Below are 22,545 nucleotides of genomic sequence, written 5' to 3' on the forward strand. Positions count from 1 at the left end.
CAACTTTCATAAGGTCTGGATGCCTTATATGGAACACAGTACGACTAAAGGAGTCTGTATTGAAAACATGCCCACGTCAGGGGAGATACCTATTTAGGCAATCCCTAGCAGCTGGGCTGCTCAGTGCTGGCCCTGGGGGTCTGCCATCCTGTGGGTTGGCACTATCGCCTAGGCCTAACACACGCGAAACAAAAAATGTATGTTTCACTAAGATCCTAAAGCTGAGTGGGGTGCGTTGGGTTGGGGTGCTGCAGGGTGTTGGACCCCTAGGGACAGGACGGGGCGACCCAGCTATATTGTGTGCAAGTAAAAAGAGCTCTACAGTACAACTAGTCATTTGAGATTAATTATATGGAGGATTTGCTGTTTCTGTGTGTTAATGTATATTTGAGGTGTATGTGTTTATTTTGTTTTGTTTTTTTCCAAACCTTACCGTTGGGAATGAAAACATTTTAAGGTGTGACCTGGGAAGGAAATTGTGTTGGGAGAGAGGTGAGTTACTGATTACACTGGTGGGGGTCGGGCGTGCAGGCGGCTCGGCCTGGCTGGTCGGTCTGGCTGAAATTTGATACAGAGGATGTCTTAATAAACACAATCAAAAGTCTGTATTTTTTCAAGAGTTGTTCATTTTTTAGGCTATTGGTTAAAGGTGCAACACAATATTTATTATTGAATTACCTTTGATCTAGTTCAGTCTTATTAATCACTTAAACATATTTAATAATGATCTCTTAACTAGCTTGATGACTGTGCAAATGTTTGCTGACTTTTTGTTGTAAATAAAGACAGCATATTGGATTGTATGAAAATGCAGGAAATTAGCTTTAGATTCCGAAATAAATTCTGGGGGAGGACACGCAGGTTATGTCCCCCCACACTTCCAAAACCAAAGTGGCGCCCATGATTTATACAATAAGCAAAGTGATCATGCTGTTTGTATGTGGCTGCCATGAAAGTGAACTGTGTTTGTGTTTGATCAGGGGTGTATTCATTCTGAGGATTCTGTTGAAAAACATTTCTTAAACAGAAGAAAACGGAACGAAACGGGGATAAACATACCTGAATTTGTCCAATAGAAACTCTCGCTTGCAACTGTTGGACTAATGATTACACCCTTGATCAGCTAGATCAAGGCAAGAGATAGCAAGGTGGTATTGAATGTGTCACTGTCTGTCACCTAATTTTCCTCTGGACCTGTGCATCTACGTTGTAAACTTTCATTCATAGGATAGGAAGTAGCATCCTCATGATGGGTGTAGGGAAAAGTTGAGTATCATGTAGTAGCCTAAACCTATAGATGTTACATTGTGCTTTGTGAATGGAATATGAATGACAGTCATCCAATATGCTGTAATAGAAATAACGCCATGTTCATTAAAAAAATCGTCCTCCCTCATCTTAAACGTTACCGACAGCCACTGGCCTACAGAGGCTGACTGGGCACCATTTGCCCAACATCTCTGCGAAGGTCATCAGCTAAATTATCCATACCCCTTTATGCCAAGGCAGAAGGGAAAGCCCCATGTTGAAGTGGGAGGTCTTAGTAGTTTTCAGCAAAGGCCTCGAGAGGGACTCTCAAACTACCACATCTGCAGCTGTGTGAGAGAGGAATCAACATATCACAAGGAAAAGTTTGGGGAAGATGCAAAGAACTAGATAAAACGTTGAGGACTGCGGACAAAGAGAAACAAGTAGGTCGATTATAGTTAGAGTGGAAATTTAGCGTTAAAACGTCGGATGCCAAATCATTGATGCAACCCGTCGCACCTCTTTCTTTAATCAAGTTAATCCTGCGTTTATAAATATATGTTTTTTCTTTAGAAGCAAGCTACGTTGAATATGTATATTTTCGACATAGGATGCAAGTGATAATAATATTTTTGCCACCTTATTTTGCATTTGAAGCATTTTTCCTATATGTGTAGTCTAGTAGGCTCTTGAAATTTGTTGACAAATACCTACTTGAAGAATCTGGCAAAAGTCATAGAGGGGAAAACAGGGCCTTTTTGGACGGGTGTCGTGGTCAAGGAATGGCACTCTGGATAGAGGCGTTTGCCCAACTGCTGTTTCTCGTGTTGGCATGGGACCTGAGCGCACAAGGAGCGGCACCACAAGATGTAAAACACGAGGTGAGTGGTCAAAGAACAAATAACAACGGTAGATGTTGCCTTATTGAAAATGTATGCATGCATGTATGACTGTCACTTTGGACAAAAGTTCTGCCAAATGGCATATATTATTATTAAATATATGCAACAAATATGCATTATTTAAACAATTTGCATTATGATGATTTAATCTGTTATAAAGCAATAGTCCCTACTGTTAAAAAAGTGGAAATCATTTCCCAAGTCTGGGATGCCAGACTGTCAGTAAAACTACGCTTGTGACTAGATGGAGTGCAGCTACGACCAGAAGTTACTTTTCGTAGTAGGTTAGGAGAGAATTTTAGCTAACCTTAACCCTTTTCCTAAACTTAATCTAATTACCCTAACCTGTTACGAAAAAGTCACTTCCGATCGAAGTTGTATTGCACATATTCATAACCTAGCGGGACGGCTTACTTCCAATGTCATTTACACAAAATGTACAGTCATATTCCTCTACATTGTACAGATAAATATCATTTAGAATATTAAAATGGTTCTCTTTAGCCTTGGGTGGTGTAGGTAAAGACAATTATTGTGTTCTTATTTACTTGGATTCAGATACATCAAACATTTGACAAATATAATTCAGTTTTAAATGTTCTGGGAAGAATTCTTTGGAAATAACTTGTCTGACATGTTTATTGTTACACCTCTTGTCCCACAAACACCAGCCACCTATGTATACGCATGGTAGGCAAGGAGATGCATCTGAATATAATAGCATCCCTTTCATGATTGTACAATTTCAAAAGCTTAATAATAATAATAATATATATATATATTTTAAAAGACTGCTTACTTCCGCAATCTTTGAGTGCGGTTGAGGATATCCAAGATTACAGTAAAACTGGGTGGATGTGGAATTGATCTAACCTCAGCCAAAGGAAGCAGGCCACAATGCTGATGGCTTGCATGACAACACTTAGAAATGCTGAGGCTGCAAAATATGATGAGATGAGAAAAGAAAAAGAGAAGAAAGCAAATGGGAGAAATACCATGGTCTCTGTATTGTGGTCAGGTACAGAGGCACTTTCTGAAAGGAGAGGGCATTTAGAGTTGTGGTATAGTTGCAGTATAGAATCCAAGTTCAAAGAGATGCAGAGATAATTGTTGACATCTGTCCTGAGTTAGGGTTGAACTGGGGGAGGGGAGTTTTACAGAGAGAAGGGCTGCCTCTGAGGATATGATAGTCTGGTGGTCAGCAGTGGAGGAGGACTCGCCTGTTTCGACAACAGGAAGTTACCATGATGTTAAACCCTTACACACCCCACCCTCTACTGACAGACATCTGCCATTTAGGACAATGCAGTTAGCTAGATCATGTCCCAGGAAGCTCTGACTTCATCACTGCCCTTTTGATGTTTTTAATCTGACTGCTGGCGCATTAACTGTAATCTTAGCGTAATGTAGGTGCCTGGATTGTATTTCCAGCTGTGCATATGTAAAGAATAATTGAACTACATTGACCTAGATTAGACTGTCAATTTAGCAGAAAGCAGGCTACTAGGTCTCTCAGAGGGAACTGAAGCACTGATAGTGATAGTTTGTCATTTAGACAGACTGCTTTTTGCTGCTTCTCCTTTAAATGCTTTGGGGTAAATCACCAATAAACCACTTAATACTACTGGTAAAATGAGTCCCTCAAACAGACTCTTACAGGAGTAATGCTTGGCCATCATTTTGCACCAGAACACTCACTAGCTTACACATTAGGTATTGAGAGAGTGATAATACCCTAAATGAACGGTAAATCAAGATCAGCAGTTCTGTTTAATAGTCCGTTAGACTGGGCTCAAAGCAGCTGTGTGAAGACCATAGTACCAGTCATGGAAGGTAGGCAGGTGTGGCATATCCTGTGGCCTCAGGGAGAGATAGGGAGTGGGCATGGGATTTCCTCTTTGCTTGAATTAGTCTCACTGCAGCCTGACCATGACAACACATACAGTGACTGACACAGAGATGGGGGAGGGAGGGGGGAGAAAGGGAGGAGTGTTAGTCAGTACAAAGAGGGAACCAGTTTCAAGGAAATGTGAATGAGTGGGAGATGACGGAATGCCAAAGGAAGGAGAGAGAGAAAAAGAGGGAAGGGGGTACTGCCCACATGAAAAGGAACCGAAAATAAGTCATTGTGATGATGCAATTTGGGAACAAGATGGTTTAGGTTTATGAATGATGTAATTAGGCAATACACAGTGTGACAGGATGTTACTCATAGGTCACATACACTTAGTAGACATCCGCAAGCAGCACTGCTGGGTACTAACATGGCAACGAGTCTACATCCCAGTTTCCTGACCACACAACCTGACCAGGAAATACTCAGGGTCTTAGTTATAACCTTATCATAATGATAATGTAATTAAGTATATTAGACTGACCTTCTTGTTTTTGCTTTTGAGAAGAGGATTCTCTGTTATTAAGATATGCAGACAAATTGGCTAATGCTCAAATGACTTTGGCATCAGTGGGATGTTTCAAAAATGTTACTTATTATACAGTTGAAGTCGGAAGTGTACATACAACTTAGCCAAATACATTTAAACTCAGTTTTTCACAGTTCCTGACATTTACTCCTCGTAAAAATTCCCTGTCTTAGGTCAGTTAGGATCACCACTTTATTTTAAGAATGTCCGAAAAATTGTATAGAGAATGATTTATTTCAGCTTTTATTTCTTTCATCACATTCCCAGTGGGTCAGAAGTTTACATACACTCAATTAGTATTTGGAAGCATTGCCTTTAAATTGTTTAACTTGGGTCAAATGTTTCGGGGAACCTTCCACAAGCTTCCCACAATAAGTTGGGTGAATTTTGGCCCATTCCTCCTGACAGAGCTGGTGTAACTGAGTCAGGTTTGTAGGCCTCCTTGCTCGCACACGCTTTTTCAGTTCTGCCCACAAATTTTCTATAGAATTGAGGTTAGGGCTTTGTGATGGCCACTCCAATACCTTGACTTTGTTGTCCTTAAGCCATTTTGCCACAACTTTGGAAGTATGCTTGGGGTCATTGTCCATTTGGAAGACCCATTTGCGACCAAGGTTTAACTTCCTGACTGATGTCTTGAGATGTTGCTTCAATATATCCACATCATTTTCCTTTCCTCATGATGCCATCTATTTTGTGAAGTGCACCAGTCCCTCCTGCAGCAAAGCACCACCACAACATGATGCGGCCACCCCCGTGCTTCACGGTTGGGATGGTGTTCTTCGGCTTGCAAGCCTCCCCCCTTTATCTCCAAACATAACGATGGTCATTATGGCCAAACAGTTCTATTTTTGTTTCATCAGACCAGAGGACATTTCTCCAAAAAGTACGATCTTTGTCCCCGTGTGCAGTTGCAAACCGTAGTCTGGCTTTTTTATGGAGGTTTTAGAGCAGTGACTTCTTCCTTGCTGAGCGGCCTTTCAGGTTATGTCGATATAGTACTCATTTTACTGTGGATATAGATAATGTTGTACCTGTTTCCTCCAGCATCTTCACAAGGTCCTTTGCTGATGTTCTGGGATTGATTTGCACTTTTCACACCAAAGTACATTCATCTCTAGGAGACACAACGCGTCTCCTTCCTGAGTGGTATGATGGCTGCGTGGTCCCATGGTGTTTATACTTGCATACTATTGTTTGTACAGATGAACGTGGTACCTTCAGGCATTTGGAAATTGCTCCCAAGGATGAACCAGACTTGTCTACAATTTGTTTTCTGAGGTCTTGGCTGATTTCTTTTGATTTTCCCATGATGTCAAGCAAGGAAGCACTGAGTTTGAAGGTAGGCCTTGAAATACATCCACAGGTTCACCTCCAATTGACTCAAATGATGTCAATTAGCCTATCAGAATCTTCTAAGCCATGACATAATTTTCTGAATTTTCCAAGCTGTTTAAAGGCACAGTCAACTTAGTGTATGTAAACTTCTGACTCACTGGAATTGTGATACAGTGAATTATAACTGAAATAATCTGTCTGTAAACAATTGTTGGAAAAATGACTTGTGTCATGCACAAAGTATATGTCCTAACCGACTTGCCAAAACTATAGTTTGTTTACAATAAATTTGTGGTGTGGTTGAAAAACGAGTTTTAATGACTCCAACCTAAGCGTGTGTAAACTTCCGACTTCAACTGTATATATAATAACAATATATGCCTTTTAGCAGACACTTTTATCGTAAGCAACATACAGTCATTTTACATATTGGGGGTGGTGGGAATTGAAACTACTACCACTGATGTTACAAGTGCCATGTTCTATCAACTGAGCTGCTTCTTTTGCTCAGTCTTGTTGATGCTGGCTAGAGGACTGTTTGCATAGACAGCTGGAATCCCATACACACTATGTGCATGTAGAGACGAGTCAGAAGTCAGGGAGGTTTATCAGTAACATCCACATAGAAGATCTATGACGATAATGTTGTAACACCATCCAGACACTTTTATGTTTATTGACTCTTATGATATACACTACATGACCTAAAGTATGTGGACACCTGCTCGTCGAACATCTCATTACAAAATCATGGGCATTAATATGGAGTTGGTCTGGCTTGCAGTCGGCGTTCCAATTCATCCCAAAGGTGTTCGATGGGGTTCGGGTCAGGGCTAGAATGTCATTGTATGCTGTATCGTTAAGATCTCCTTTCACTGGAACTAAGTGGTCTAGCTCGAACCATGAAAAACACCCCCAGACGATTATTCCTCCTCCACCAAACTTTAGAGTTGGGGCAGGTAGCGTTCTCCTGGCATCCGCCAAACCCAGATTCGTCTGTCAGATTGCCAAATGGTGAAGTGTGATTCATCACTCCAGAGAACGCGTTTCCACTGCTCCAGAGTCCAATCTGACGAGCTTTATACCACTTCAGCCGACGCTTGGCATTGCGGATGGTGATCTTAGGCTTGTGTGCAGCTGCTCGATCATGGAAACACATTTCATGAAGCTCCCGACAAACAGTTCTTGTGCTGACGTTGCTTCCAGAGGCAGTTTGGAAATCGGTAGTGAGTGTTGTAACCGACGACAGATGATTTTTTACGCGCTACGCACTTCAGCATTCGGCAGTCCCGTTCTGTGAGCTTGTGTGGCCTACCACTTCGCAGCTGAGCCGTTGTTGCTCCTAGATGTTTGCACTTCACAATAACAGCACTTACAGTTGACTGGGGCTGCTCTAGCAGGGCAGAAATTTGACAAACTGACTTGTTGGAAAGGTGGCATCCTATGACGGTGCCACATAAAAATTCACTTAGCTCTTCAGTAAGGCCATTCTACTGCCAATGTTTGTCTATGGAGATTGCATGGCTGTGTGCTCGATTTTATACACCTGTCAGCAATGGGTGTGGCTGAAATAGCCGAATCCACTCATTTGAAGGGGTGTCCACATATTTTGGCCATGTAGTGTATGTGTGTGTTGTGATTTGTAATACTGTGTGCTGTGGCTCCTAAGCCAAGTGTCTTGTATGGGCCAGATCATTGTGTATCTAGCTATGAGCTATGAGGCTTCTTTCTCATGCTCTGTTGTTGTGTTTGTTGGTAGTCATTGTGACACACTAAGTGGATCAGTAATCTGGAGAACCGAGCCAAATTTCATGTAAGTCTTTTTAAGGTCAGAGAAGTCATATCCTTACCTCTAAAAAGCCTAGGCCTATTAATTTGTTACTTTGTTACTGTAAAATGTCTATATACTAGTTCTGACTCACTCAACTAACTAAAGCAAATAAAGGGACCACTATAACTGCCCACTGCCCACTCACTCTCTAGGCTTCAGTGATCAAAACGACTAGAGTTAGGAGTAGCATACCCTTATTGAAGAACACTTAAAGACTGTTCTTTGTGGACCCACCAATGGGACCATGGATGGGAGGAGTGGGACTCACTAGGCTTATGGTTGAAACAAGTATTCAGTGTTGATCAATGGCTCTCTCGCTCATACATCCATTTTAAATACAGTCTAACAACAACACACACTATGAAAGACCTAGATAGAAGACTGGAATGAAAGATATAGTGGCCTCTGAAACAGCAGCTGTGGCCTTATATCAAGCATAGAATTGAATCTTGTCCTGAAACAAACTATTCCTCTAAGAAATGTCCTCACACCTCCATTATATTTCTATTATCATAATCCATTAATTACACGCTTCACCATCCCCACTTTTTCATGATGAAAGACCTCTTTCACATATTAAGTCATAACACAGAGCGCAGGGTCTCCCCGAGAGAGATTAGTCCCCTCCATTCAAAGCACGCACACGCGTCTAGAGAATTTTGTGTAATCAATATGACAGATAGTGACACATTCAATACCACCTTGCACACTCTTGCCTGCATCTAGCTGAAGTGGGGTGTAATCATTAGTCCAACAGTTGCAAATAAGAAATTCTGGTATGTTTATCCCTGTTTTCTTCTGTTTGCTTCCGTTTAAGAAAAATGTTTTTCAACAGAATCGGCGCAATGAATACATGTCTTGTATTCAGCTAGATTACTTCCTGTTTATCAATAAAATTAGGTACATTTGTGATTTAGGATAAATATAACTTAAGTAAGAGACGCGGTGTCGCTCATCCCGAACGGACTGAAGGGCCACGGTTAGGAGTCGTGAGCTGTCCTCCACAACACCTGGGCTGGGCTTCACCGGCATGATCACTTTTCTCGTTGTATATATAATTCCTTCTCGCAACTATCTATGCGCGCTCCTCCTCTCCCCTTTTCCCTTTGCTTGTGGACTTCAGTGCAGAACACATCAGCTGTCTGTGACCAGGCGAGAAAACCTTTCCAAGCCAAACCTTCATATCATGACCGCTGACCGCTACACACATCCTACAGCATTGTCACGTCATAGTCTAGAGCGTCATAGTCTAGAACTACTAGAACTAACGCGTTAGTAAACCCGCTACAATCATGCAGTTCAGTCAATGCAGTTTAGCTGTTACACCAGCGGGCCACTGTCGTAATCAATTAATAAAGCCAAAAGCTTACCTTGACTTGGAAAAGTTCTAGTGTTGGATAGTCATAGTCAGCTAACTAACATAGCATCCCTCTCTGTTTGAGCCGGGTGTTTGAGTAGGCTAAACTAGCTAGCTGCATTTGCTAGCTAAGTGAATGTTGAAAAAGATACAACCAAATATAGCTCTTTCTCTCTGAAAAAAATATATACTTTGAAATATAGTTAGCGCTCTCTCTCTCTTGCTTCTCCTTCATTTTTAAATAAATACTTTTGTTCAAAACTGTTCAACTGTTGTCTTTCTCTTTAAGTCAACTACTGTCCACATTTTATGCACTGCAGTGCTAGCTAGCTGTAGCTTATGCTTTCAGTACTAGATTAATTCTCAGATTATTTGATTGGGTGGACAACATGTCAGTTCATGCTGCAAGAACTCTGATAGGTTGGAGGACGTCCACCGGATGTTCAAATCAAATTTTATTCGTCACATACACATATTTAGCAGATGTTATTGGTCACATACTGTCACGCCCTGACAGAGCCTTTTATTCTCTATGTTGGTTAGGTCAGGGTGTGACTAGGGTGGGTTATCTAGGTTATCTAGGTTGTTTTATGTCTTTGTTGGCCTGGTATGGTTCCCAATCAGAGGCAGCTGTTTATCGTTGTCTCTGATTGGGGATCATATTTAGGCAGCCATTTCCACACTGGTTTTTGTGGGATGTTATGTGAGTTAGTGCATGCTGCACCGCTTATGTTACAGTTCGTTGTTTGTTTCCTTTTTGTTTTTGTAAGTTTCACATAAATAAAGATGTGGAACTCAGAGCACGCTGTGCCTTGGTCCGTCTCTCCAGACAACCGTGACACATACACATATTTAGCAGATGTTATTGGTCACATACACATATTTAGCAGATGTTATAGGTTATATACACATATTTAGCAGATGTTATTGGTCACATACACATATTTAGCAGATGTTATTGGTCACATACACATATTTAGCAGATGTTATTGGTCACATACACATATTTAGCAGATGTTATTGGTCACATACACATATTTAGCAGATGTTATTGCGGGTGTAGCGAAATGCTTGTGGTCCTAGCTCCAACAGTGCAGTAGTATCTAACGATTCACAATACACAAATCTAAAAGTAAAATAATGGAATAAAGAAATATATAAATATTAGGACGAGCAATGTCAGAGTGGCATTGACTAGCATACAGTAGAATACAGTATATACATATGAAATTAGTAAAGCAGTATGTAAACATTATTAAAGTGACTAGTGTTCCATTATTAAAGTGGCCAGTGATTCCATGTCTATGTATATAGGGCAGCAGCCTCTAATGTGCAGGGTTGAGTAGCCGGGTGGTAGCTGGCTAGTGATTGCTATTTAACAGTCTGATGGCCTTGAGATAGAAGCTGTTTTTCAGTCTTTTGGTCCCAGCTTTGATGCACCTGTACTGACCTCGCCTTCTGGATGGTAGCGGGGTGAACAGGCCGTGGCTCGTGTGGTTGATGTCCTTGATGATCTTTTTGGCCTTCCTTTGACATCGGGTGCGTTAGTTGTCCTTGAGGGCAGGCAGTGTGCCCCGGTGATGCTGAGCCCTGCGGTTGCGGGCGGTGCAGTTGCCATACCAGGCAGTGATACAGCCCGACAGGATGCTCTCAATTGTGCATCTGTAAAAGTTTCTGAGGGTCTTAGGGGCCAAGCCGAATTTCAGCTTGTCAAGTTGTCATAATTACTGTGTAAGTCTATGGAAGGTGGTGAGAACCATGAGCCTTCTAGGTTTTGTATTGAAGTCGATGTACCCAGAGGCTATACCATGGTGCTACCCTACAGAGTGTTGCTGAGGCTACTGTAGACCTTCATTGCAAAACAGTGTTTTAATAAATAATTTGGTGATGTGAATATATTTTGTATAGTTCTAAAAATGAGAACTTGTTTAATGTTTCACTATTTTTATATATATGAAATTCACTGAGGAGGATGGTCCTCCCCTTCCTCCACTGAGGAGCCTGCACTAGTATAATGAAACTGCTGACATTTTACTGTTGATAGAGAAAATGCTGAAATGGCATCATTACTAGTTAATTAAAAGTGTTGTGTTCTTTATGTTCCTGGAACATGGACACCAACCTACCAGGCAGTTACATACACTATGGTAACGATATACTGGCTGTGCACAGGGTGTGGTTGTTCACAATTATTTACCCTCAGGCCTTTGGGTTTTCCATATTAGAAAAGAGAGGGAGAGGGGAAGGAGGAGTGGGGAGAGAAGAGGACAGAGAGACGGGTAGGGGGGAGTGGTTTTGACTTTGAGGTTTGGATGGGATCATAGAGAAATTCCCAGTAAAATGACTGACTGACTGAGCTGTTTCCATAGAGACTGACATTAATGCAACTGAAGAGTTTAGTCTACTTTTGTGAAGAACTAAATAGTTCAAGGTCAAACATACAATCAAACAAATTGTATTTAGAGTTGTGAATAACACTTCCTGGCTGTGTGCTAGCTTATTGACAATGTTCAAGTCAGGATGTGTTCGGTAAAGAATATCAGAGAGGTATCAGCTTTCACTACCTCCAACTCCTGTTTGGGGGGGAGAGAATGGGTAGAGATTAAACTGCGTGGGAGAGGTTTGGTACCCAGCCACTGGTTCTGCTCCAAATAGGGAGAGGGAGGCACCAGAGTTTAATAAGCTTCCAGGGGAAAGTAAGGTCAGATATATAATCATTCGGCACCTTCTCTAGTGCAGCTAAACACTGTAATCTTACAAGGAGAAGCCTGGAAAGCAAGGCCACCCTAGACCTATAGGGATGTAAGGACACCCCTTACTGAAGAGGCGAGACTCGAATAAAAATCTCTGCTCAAACAATTATGACATATATTTGGAGCATGGTCTCGATGAAAAACTATACCGCTGTAGTCCAATAGAGACCATGTTTGCCATGTACACACAAACACAATGAAAAAGCCACCAGAGTACTAGAGTTCGTAGCGTATAATGTGGACATATTTTACCAACAGAGTGTTTTCAGTTTCACTGTTCAGTTTTTGTCTACCAGGATTTTGAATTTTCCCTACAAGGGCTTTAGTGAAATCTGAGCTGTCTTTGTAGGTGCCATTTTGTCCTGGTTTGGTTTCAGTACATCAGCTTTGGTCAAATTGACCAGAATCCCATTGGGCTGGCTGGACACAGTCACGGAAGAGTAGTGTTGATGTTTGAATACTTTTATACTTACCCATTGGAATGACCAGCACCTGTTTGTGGACATTGTGCTTCTCCTGCAAGCCAAAACATATGAAAACCTAAATTAGAGCTTATTTGTTCTTTATGTCATTGTGAAATGTATATCAACACCAGAGCCCACTCTGTCTTATTTGAAGACATTCAACAGATGTTGAATGAGCATCCATATACTATACATACAGTATTCTGATTTATTCATAGTATATTAATTCTTCACCCATTTGAGACATGTTGTAACAGTACAACCTCCATGTTTCAGGTGTGGTTGCAGCAATATGGCTACCTGCCGCCAGGTGACCTGCGGACACATGCTGCCCGCTCCCCTTACTCCATCACCACGGCCATCACAGCCATGCAGAGATTCTACGGCCTGACCATCACCGGCTCTATCGACAATAACACTTTAGAGTGAGTCCCTTTCATGCTGAACAACTGTTGCAGGTTCAGTACCATATTACCCTACTTGTAGGAGTTTTTTCTGGTCAGGTCATGTGGCAAGGAAAACGCATGGTCTTACCTGTGTGAACTCACTGATTCAAAGTTAAATGAATCAATGACCTGTTTCCAAGATAGAGATTCTACTGGGCATTGTGTGACCAGTCCCTGAATTGTGTTTGCCAGGGCGATGAAGCGGCCGCGCTGTGGAGTTCCAGACAAGTTTGGCACTGTGCTGAAGAGCAACCTGAGAAAGAAGCGCTATGCTATCCAGGGCTTGAAATGGGACAAGACCGATCTCACCTATTGGTAGGTTAGCCCTCCAACTCTAAGTGCATGTGTAGGGTAAAAATGAAAAGAACACCCACAACCCATATGGTGAAGTCATGTCAAGTCATACTGTAAATTCCCCTCACCTCAACCAGATTTTCAGAAATTCCCCAGTGACTTAATATGCCAGTAAAGTGTATCACCGTTTCCTCTCTTATTCCCCCTCTGTCTCCATCTTCCTCCTTTCACAAACTGTTCTCTTTTCTCTCTAACGGTGCCTCCTCTCTCCCTCTCTCAGTATACAGAACTACACCCCTAAGGTGGGGGAGTATAATACCAATGAGGCTATCAGGAAGGCCTTCAAGGTGTGGGAGAATGTGACCCCTCTACGCTTCAGGGAGATCCCCTACAGTCACATACGGGACAAGGTGGTGGACATGGCAGACATCATGCTCTTCTTCGGTGAGGGTTTCCATGGCGATGCCAGTCCCTTCGATGGCGAAGGGGGCTTCTTGGCACACGCCTACTTCCCCGGTAACGGCATAGGGGGAGACACTCACTTTGACTCTGCAGAGCCCTGGACGGTCGGCAACAGTGATCTGTCAGGTGAGTGACCTTGAGTGTTTGGAAGAGGAACATTATGACGGGAAATTCATGTTTGATTCCCGATGTCAGGAAAACCAGTTTAACCTGTTGAGAGTTACCATGCTCCCCGGGCAGTTGTGAGCAGCAGGCCATAAAACACACCATCAACAGGCCCCAACGTTTTTGTGTTTTGAACTTATCTCCAGGCCGTGTTTGTGCGGGGAATATGAATGATCTACAGATTTGTTTAGTTTTTAGTTTTGATGGTGAAAGAGAGGCCTGCTATTTAAAACCATAGAAATAGGGTGTCGATACTTTAGATGCTTCTAGTCAGTTACATTTGAATAGTGCTTTTGCTATACATGCACACTTAAGCTATTGTTATACAAGATTGAATTTCATGGGACAATTTAAGGTGATGGTGATGACATGGTGCCTTCTTTCTAAGATACTGTGTTATGGTATTGACATGGTTCTGTTGGTCTTAGGCAATGACGTGTTCCTGGTGTCGGTACATGAGCTGGGTCATGCTCTTGGCCTGGAGCACTCCAACGACCCCTCTGCCATCATGGCTCCATTCTACCAGTGGATGGACACCGAGAACTTCCAGCTGCCTGAAGATGACCTCAGGGGAATACAGCAAATCTATGGTGAGCAAAGGCTAAGAGAAAATGCATTATCATTCATTATCATTACTGTTAGTTGTTCTACTGTATCTAGGCTGTAACTAGGGCCCAGAGTTCATTTTTATCAGATCACAAAAGAAGAGCCTATGTAATGATAGTAGTAGAGGATTACATTGACCATTTATTTCTATCTCCCGCTATCCTGCAGGGGGTAGATCAGGTGGTGGACCTCGCCCTCCTCCACCTACCCCACGCTCCCCTCACCACCCCCCCAAACCCACTCACACCCCATACAACCCTGGCTTTGGTCCTGACATCTGTGAGGGACACTTTGACACCATCGCCATCCTCCGAGGAGAAATGTTTGTGTTCAAGGTACTTAATTACAGATATGTATAGCTGAAATCAGCTTTGTCGTTGTGTGTACAGTCGTGGCCAATAGTTTTGAGAATGACACAAATATTAATTTTCACAAAGTCTGCTGCCTCAGTTTGTATGATGGCAATTTGCATATACTCCAGAATGTTATGAAGAGTGATCAGATGAATTGCAATTAATTGCAAAGTCCCTCTTTGCCATGCAAACTGAACTGAATCCCCCAAAAACATTTCCACTGCATTTCAGCCCTGCCACAAAAGGACCAGCTGACATCATGTCAGTGATTCTCTAGTTAACACAGCTGTGAGTGTTGACGAGGACAAGGCTGGAGATCACTCTGTCATGCTGATTGAGTTCGAATAACAGACTGGAAGTTTCAAAAGGAGGGTGGTGCTTGGAATCATTGTTCTTCCTCTGTCAATCATGGTTACCTACAAGGAAACACGTGCCATCATCATTGCTTTGCACAAAAAGGGCTTCACAGGCAAGGATATTGCTGCCAGTAAGATTGCACCTAAATCAACCATTTATCGGATCATCAAGAACTTCAAGGAGAGCGGTTCAATTGTTGCGAAGAAGGCTTCAGGGCGCCCAAGAAAGTCCAGCAAGTGCCAGGACCGTCTCCTAAAGTTGATTCAGCTGCGGGATCGGGGTACCACCAGTACAGAGCTTGCTCAGGAATGGCAGCTGGCAGGTGTGAGTGCATCTGCATGCACAGTGAGGCGAAGACTTTTGGAGGATGGCCTGGTGTCAAGAAGGGCAGCAAAGAAGCCACTTCTCTCCAGGAAAAACATCAGGGACAGACTGATATTCTGCAAAAGGTACAGGGATTGGACTGCTGAGGACTGGGGTAAAGTTATTTTCTCTGATGAATCCCCTTTCCGATTGTTTGAGGCATCCGGAAAAAAGCTTGTCCAGAGAAGACAAGGTGAGCGCTACCATTAGTCCTGTGTCATGCCAACAGTAAAGCATTCTGAGACCATTCATGTGTGGGGTTGCTTCTCAGCCAAGGGAGTGGGCTCACTCACAATTTTGCCTAAGAACACAGCCATGAATAAAGAATGGTACCAACACATCCTCCTAGAGCAACTTCTCCCAGCCATCCAGGAACAGTTTGGTGGCGAATAATGCCGTTTCCAGCATGATGGAGCACCTTGCCATAAGGCAAAAGTGATAACTAAGTGGCTCGGGGAACAAAACATCGATATATTGGGTCCATGGCCAGGAAACTCCCCAGACCTTAATCCCATTGAGAACTTGTGGTCAATCCTCAAGAGGCGGGTGGACAAACAAAAACCCACAAATTCTGACAAACTCCAAGCATTGATTATGCAAGAATGGGCTGCCATCAGTCAGGATGTGGCCCAGAAGTTAATTGACAGCATGCCAGGGCGGATTGCAGAGGTCTTGAAAAATACGGGTCAACACTGCAAATATTGACTCTTTGCATCAACTTCATGTAATTGTCAATAAAAGCCTTTGACACTTATGAAATGCTTGTAATTATACTTCAGTATTCCATAGTAACATCTGTCAAAAATATCTAAAGACACTGAAGCAGCAAACTTTGTGGAAATTAATATTTGTGTCGTTCTCAAAACTTTTGGCCACGACTGTATATACATGTATATTTAGTTTGTAGAGGTATTGATCCTGTCTCTCTCTCCTTCAGGATAAGTGGTTCTGGAGAGTCCGCAACAATGCGGTTCTGGATGGGTACCCAATGCCAATAGGCCATTTCTGGAGGGGCCTGCCGTCAAACATCAATGCTGCCTATGAAAGGGATGATGGCAACTTTGTATTTTTCAAAGGTAAATTTGACTTTACTCTGTTTACATTACAACCTCTGTTAAGGCTCCGTCACAATATTTACGTAGCCTACTATTCCCATTAAATTAGATATCATTACTGTATAAAACCACTCATTCAGATTCTCTCTCTCACTCTGTGTAGGAGCCAGGCACTGGGTTTTCAAGGAGTCTCTTCTGGAGGATGGCTACCCCAAGCCTCTGAAGGAGATTGGAAGTGGTCTACCCAAAGACAAAATAGACGCTGCTCTCTTCTACACCCCCACCGGCAAGACATACTTCTTCAGAGGACACAAGTCAGTCTTTTTGCATCTGATTGTCTCTGTGTCTTTGTTTAGGTCAACATTACATGACAGAGTGGAGTGGAGCGTACAAGACTAAAGAACGTTGAAAACATCATATTTCTCTGTCATGAATTGCTCTATTTGGCCATAAGATGATAGCAAATTTCCCAAATAAGTGCCTCTGACTTTTGAGATGGAGAACTAAAACCAGTGATGTGAAACACAGAAATGCTACAATGATACTATTCACTATTCAGTTTCTCACTGTTGCCGCTTGCTATAGACCTCTCTCTGCCCCCAGCTGTGCCCTCGATACCATATGTGAATTGATTGCCCCCCATCTATCTTCTGAGCTTGTGCTACTAGGTGACCTAAACTGGGACATGCTTAACACCCCGGCCATCCTACAATCTAAGCTTGATGCCCTCAATCTCACACAAATTATCAATGAACCTACCAGGTACAACCCCAAATCCGTAAACACGGGCACCCTCATAGATGTCATCCTAAATAACTCGCCCTCCAAATACACCTCTGCTGTTTTCAATCAAGATCTCAGCGATCACTGCCTCATTGCCTGCATCCGTAATGGGGCTGCGACCAAACGACCACCCCTCATCACTGTCAAACGCTCCCTAAAACACTTCTGCGAGCAGGCCTTTCTAATCGACCTGGCCGGGGTATCCTGGAATGACATTGACCTCATCCCGTCAGTAGATGATGCCTGGCTATTCTTTAAAAGTACCTTCCTCACCATCTTAAATAAGCATGCCCCACTCAAAAAATGTTGAACTAGGAATAGATATAGTCCTTGGTTCACTCCAGACCTGTCTGCCCTTGACCAGCACAAAAACATCCTGTGGCGTTCTGCATTAGCATCGAATAGCCCCCGTGATATGTAACTTTTCAGGGAAGTTAGGAACAAATATACACAGGCAGTTAGAAAAGCTAAGGCTAGCTTTTTCAAACAGAAATTTGCATCCTGTAGTACTAACTCAAAAACAATCTGGGACACTGTAAAGTCCATGGAGAGTAAGAGCACCTCCTCCCAAATCCCCACTGCTGTGTGGCTAGGAAACACTGTTACCACCGATAAATCCACTATAATTGAGAATTTCAATAAGCATTTCTCTACGGCTGGCCATGCTTACCACCTGGCTACCCCTACCCCGGTCAACTTCCCGGCACCCTCCACAGCAACCCGCCAAAGCCCCCACCATTTCTCCTTCACCCAAATACAGATAGCTGATGTTCTGAAAGAGCTGCAAAATCTGGACCCATACAAATCAGCCGGGCTAGACAATCTGGACCCTCTCTTTCTAAAATTATCTGCTGAAATTGTTGCAACCCCTATTACTAGCCTGTTCAACCTCTCTTTCGTATCGTCTGAGATTCCCAAAGATTGGAAAGCTGCCGCGGTCATCCCCCTCTTCAAAGGGGGTGACACTCTAGACCCAAACTGCTACAGACCTATATCTATCCTACCCTGTCTTTCTAAGATCTTCGAAAGCCAAGTTAACAAACAGATTACCGACCATTTCGAATCCCACCGTACCTTCTCCGCTATGCAATCTGGTTTCAGAGCTGGTCATGGGTGCACCTCAGCCACGCTCAAGGTCCTAAACGACATCATAACCGCCATCGATAAGAGACTTTACTGTGCAGCCGTATTCATCGACCTGGCCAAGGCTTTTGACTGTCAATCACCACATTCTTATTGGAAAACTCGACAGCCTTGGTTTCTCAAATGATTGCCTCGCCTGGTTTACCAACTACTTTTCTGATAGAGTTCAGTGTGTCAAATCGGAGGGCCTGTTGTCCGGACCTCTGGCAGTCTCTATTGGTGTGCCACAGGGTTCAATTGTCGGGCCGACTCTCTTCTCTGTATACGTCAATGATGTTGCTCTTGCTGCTGGTGATTCTCTGATCCACCTCTACGCAGACAACACCATTCTGTATACTTCTGGCCCCTCTTTGGACACTGTGTTAACTAACCTGCAGACGAGCTTCAATGCCATACAACTCTCCTTCCGTGGCCTCCAACTGCTCTTAAACGCAGGTAAAACTAAATGCATGCTATTCAATCGATCACTGCCCGCACCTGCTCGCCCGTCCAGCATCACTACTCTGGACGGCTCTGACTTAGAATACGTGGACAACTACAAATACCTAGGTGTCTGGTTAGACTGTAAACTCTCCTTCCAGACTCACATTAAGCATCTCCAATCCAAAATTGAATCTAGAATCGGCTTCTTATATCGCAACAAAGCATCCTTCACTCATGCTGCCAAACACACCCTCGTAAAACTGACCATCGTACCGATCCTCGACTTCGGTGATGTCATCTATAAAATAGCCTCCAATACTCTACTCAACAAACTGGATGCAGTCTATCACAGTGCCATCCATTTTGTCACCAAAGCCCCATACACTACCCACCATTGCGACCTGCACGCTCTCGTTGGTTGGCCCTCGCTTCATACTCGTCGCCAAACCCACTGGCTACAGGTTATCTACAAGTCTCTGCTAGGTAAAGCCCCGCCTTATCTCAGCTCACTGGTCACCATAGCAGCACCCAATCGTAGCATGTTTCTCCAGCAGGTATATCTCACTGGTCACCCCCAAAGTCAATTCCTTCTTTGGCCGCCTTTCCTTCCAGTTCTCTGCTGCCAATGACTGGAACGAACTGCAAAAATCTCTAAAGCTGGAGACTCATATCTCCCTCACTAGCTTTAAGCACCAGATGTCAGAGCAGCTCACAGATCACTGCACCTGTACATAGCCCATCTGTAAACAGCCCATCTATCTACCTACCTCATCCCCATACTGTATTTATTTATTTATCTTGCTCCTTTGCACCCCAGTATCTCTACTTGCATATTCATCTTCTCCACATCTACCATCCAGTGTTTAATTGCTATATTGTAATTACTTCGCCACCATGGCCTATTTATTTCCTTAACTTACCTCATTTGCACTCACTGTATATAGACTTTTTGTTTTCTTTTGTTCTACTGTATTATTGACTGTATGTTTTGTTTATTCCATGTGTAACTCTGTGTTGTTGTATGTGTCGAATTGCTATGCTTTATCTTGGCCAGGTCGCAGTTGCAAATGAGAACTCGTTCTCAACTAGCCTACCTGGTTAAATAAAGGTGAAATAAAATAAAATAAATAAAACTGAATATCAGTTATCCGGCTGAACTCAAGAGGCCAAGCTAAGAGAACCAGAACATCTGTCTCCGGCAGGTTTTGTCTTTCAGTGGCTCACCAGGCTTACATCTCATAACCCAGAGCATACCAGCTGAGCAACCACATCTTTGGAAGAATAATAGGCCTGTAGGTGTGAGGTCAGCACAGACCAGAGATAGAGCGATATGCGGATGCACTGAGGTTGAACTGAAACATGTCTATCTCTCCCCATGTTAGGTACTATCGATACAATGAGGACTCACGCTCTGTGGACCCTGAATACCCCAAACCCATCAGTGTGTGGCAGGGCGTCCCAGACAATATTAAAGCTGGCATCATGAGCAGAGACCAAGGTAACCATCCTGTGTGTTTTTGTGTACGTGCGTGTGGGTGCATGCATGCGTGCAGTGGGTCTTTTTTCTGTTTAAATCTAGAGGAAAAAAAGTTATCCCAACTCTGGATTTATTTTGTTAATCTTTATCTCCACACTGTATTTGTCTCTCAGGACACACCTACTTCTACAAAGCCAATGAGTATTGGAAGTTCAACAACCAGAAGCTTCGTGTTGAGCCTGGATACCCAAAGTCTGCTCTTAAAGACTGGATGGGCTGTCCAGAGGAGGACCCCAAGACTGATGGAGGGAGAGGGGGTGGAGGACAAGACCGGGAAGACAGAAAGGAGGATAGAGATGAGACGAAGGTGATCATTATCGAGGAGAAGGGAGGATCTGGCGGAGGTGCGGGCGTGGCGGCGGCGGTGGTGGTTCCCCTCATGCTGCTGGCGTGTGTGATCCTCACTCTGGGGGCACTGCTGTTCTTCCGCAGGTACGGCACCCCACGCCGTCTCCTCTACTGTCAACGCTCACTACTGGACAAGGTGTAGAGGGGAGGAAAGCGAGAGCGAGAGAGAAGGAACGAGAGGAGGTTGAAGAGTGGAGAGGGACTGTATATGAGAGAAAAGAGCAAGCAGAGGGAAATGCGAGTGGAGATGAGGGAGAAAAATGAGAGAACTAAAGTCAAAGGGATCTGTGGACTGTGAGCGAAGGTTAGCCAGAGCAAGATATATTTGTTAGCTGTAGCTTAGATATTCCTTACCGGGGCAACTTAAATATGGAATAGATTCCTTTTTCTCTTTCACTCCCACTCTGTTCCTCTATTTCTGCCCCCTCTTCTGTTCTCTCATTGTGGTTGTTGACGCCAGCTCATCGCTGTTTGTTTAGCCTTTTTAAATTTTGTTTTTCAGTTGTTGTCGTCAGTGTTTGTGTCCTGGTAAATTTCAGCTTTATTTGAACATAATTATGTTCAGTGCCTCCATCCATTCATTCCAGCCCCTATTGTGTTAAAGAATACAACCAGCGTCATGTGATGTTCTGCTCCATGTTAGTAGAGGATGCTAGATTCTGTCAAAGCCAATCACCTATTAAGTGTTGCCTCATATACAGTATCTCAGTTATATCACATGAACTATGAACGGTCTGAAGAGAGAGGGGATAAACACTGAGTTTACCAAACATTAGGAACACCTTCCTAATATTGAGTTGCACCCTGCCCTTTTGCCCTCAGAACAGCCTCAATTCGTCGGGGAATAGACTCTACAAGGTGTCGAAAGCGTTCTACAGGGATGCTGGCCCATGTTGACTCCAATGCTTCCCACAGTTGTGCCAATTTGTCTGGATGTCATTTGGGTGGAGGACCATTCTTGATACACACAGGAAACTGTTGAGCGTAAAAAAAACAGCATTGTTGCAGTTCTTGACACAAACCGGTGCGCCTGGCACCTACTATGGAATTGGGGGGCCAGACCCTGCTTTCTACACAATGAGAATAGTCTTTACAGCAGATACTGTTTTGCTGTGAATTATTAGTATCTTTCATATGAATCTTAACCTTGTGACCCATTCTATACATCTGGGATTTGTCATGAACATCCAGAAGGATGGACTTTTCTATCAAATGCTGTGGCTTAGTCCTGCTGGTTGGGCTCTCATTGAATCACCTACGGGGGGCTCGTTGACAAGCTCCATTACTGCAATAATGAAATAATAAAGTTGACTTGTTTTGAAGAAATGTAAAAGTCTCTCCTTCTGATTAGAATGATTCCACGACAGTGCTTAATATTCTTTAATGTCATGCAGTGTTTTAATGATTATTATAATGATTATAATTATGATTATTATTATTATCAATGATGAAGTCATTATTATTATGTCTAGTACTATTGTTTTTTGTTCTCCATGTATAGAATGTGTTTTGTGTACATTGTCATTAAATGTCCTGCTGGACAGGGAAGTACATTTTGAAAGTGGCCTTAAATGTATATTTGATTTGGGGGAAAGGGAATGGGATGGGGATATTATTTTGTGAAACTTGATTGTTTTTCCATCTCAATGCAATAAATAGAAGATATGAAAATGACTCCTTTTTGTCATTGCACTTGTTTACAGTTCTCAAATCATGGTGCTGTTTTTATTTTTCAGGGACGCAAAGGTTTACTAGTATTTAGAACAATAATAATGATATCCATTTTTATAATTATAATAATTATAACTACTGTATTTAAAGTATTTGAATAAGATTGTGCCTATCTTTTTCACTTTAATACTTTTCTTTAAAATAAAATGTTTTTAAAAATGCA

General features: G+C 42.8%; 1 protein-coding gene across 1 annotated transcript; it reads left to right on the forward strand.

Moving 5' to 3' along the window:
* Positions 1-1,521: 1,521 nt before the first annotated feature.
* LOC106569443 (matrix metalloproteinase-14) lies at positions 1,522-22,545 on the forward strand. Its single transcript, XM_014140798.2, has 10 exons — positions 1,522-2,129; positions 12,593-12,741; positions 12,955-13,077; positions 13,337-13,644; positions 14,112-14,273; positions 14,458-14,624; positions 16,300-16,438; positions 16,581-16,731; positions 20,149-20,264; positions 20,417-22,545. The coding sequence occupies exons 1-10, from the start codon at positions 2,031-2,033 to the stop codon at positions 20,791-20,793; spliced, it is 1,791 nt and encodes a 596-aa protein (XP_013996273.1). The 5' UTR covers positions 1,522-2,030; the 3' UTR covers positions 20,794-22,545.

Source organism: Salmo salar, chromosome ssa14 (genome assembly GCF_905237065.1).
Source record: "Salmo salar chromosome ssa14, Ssal_v3.1, whole genome shotgun sequence".
NCBI classification, from domain to species: Eukaryota; Metazoa; Chordata; class Actinopteri; order Salmoniformes; family Salmonidae; genus Salmo; species Salmo salar.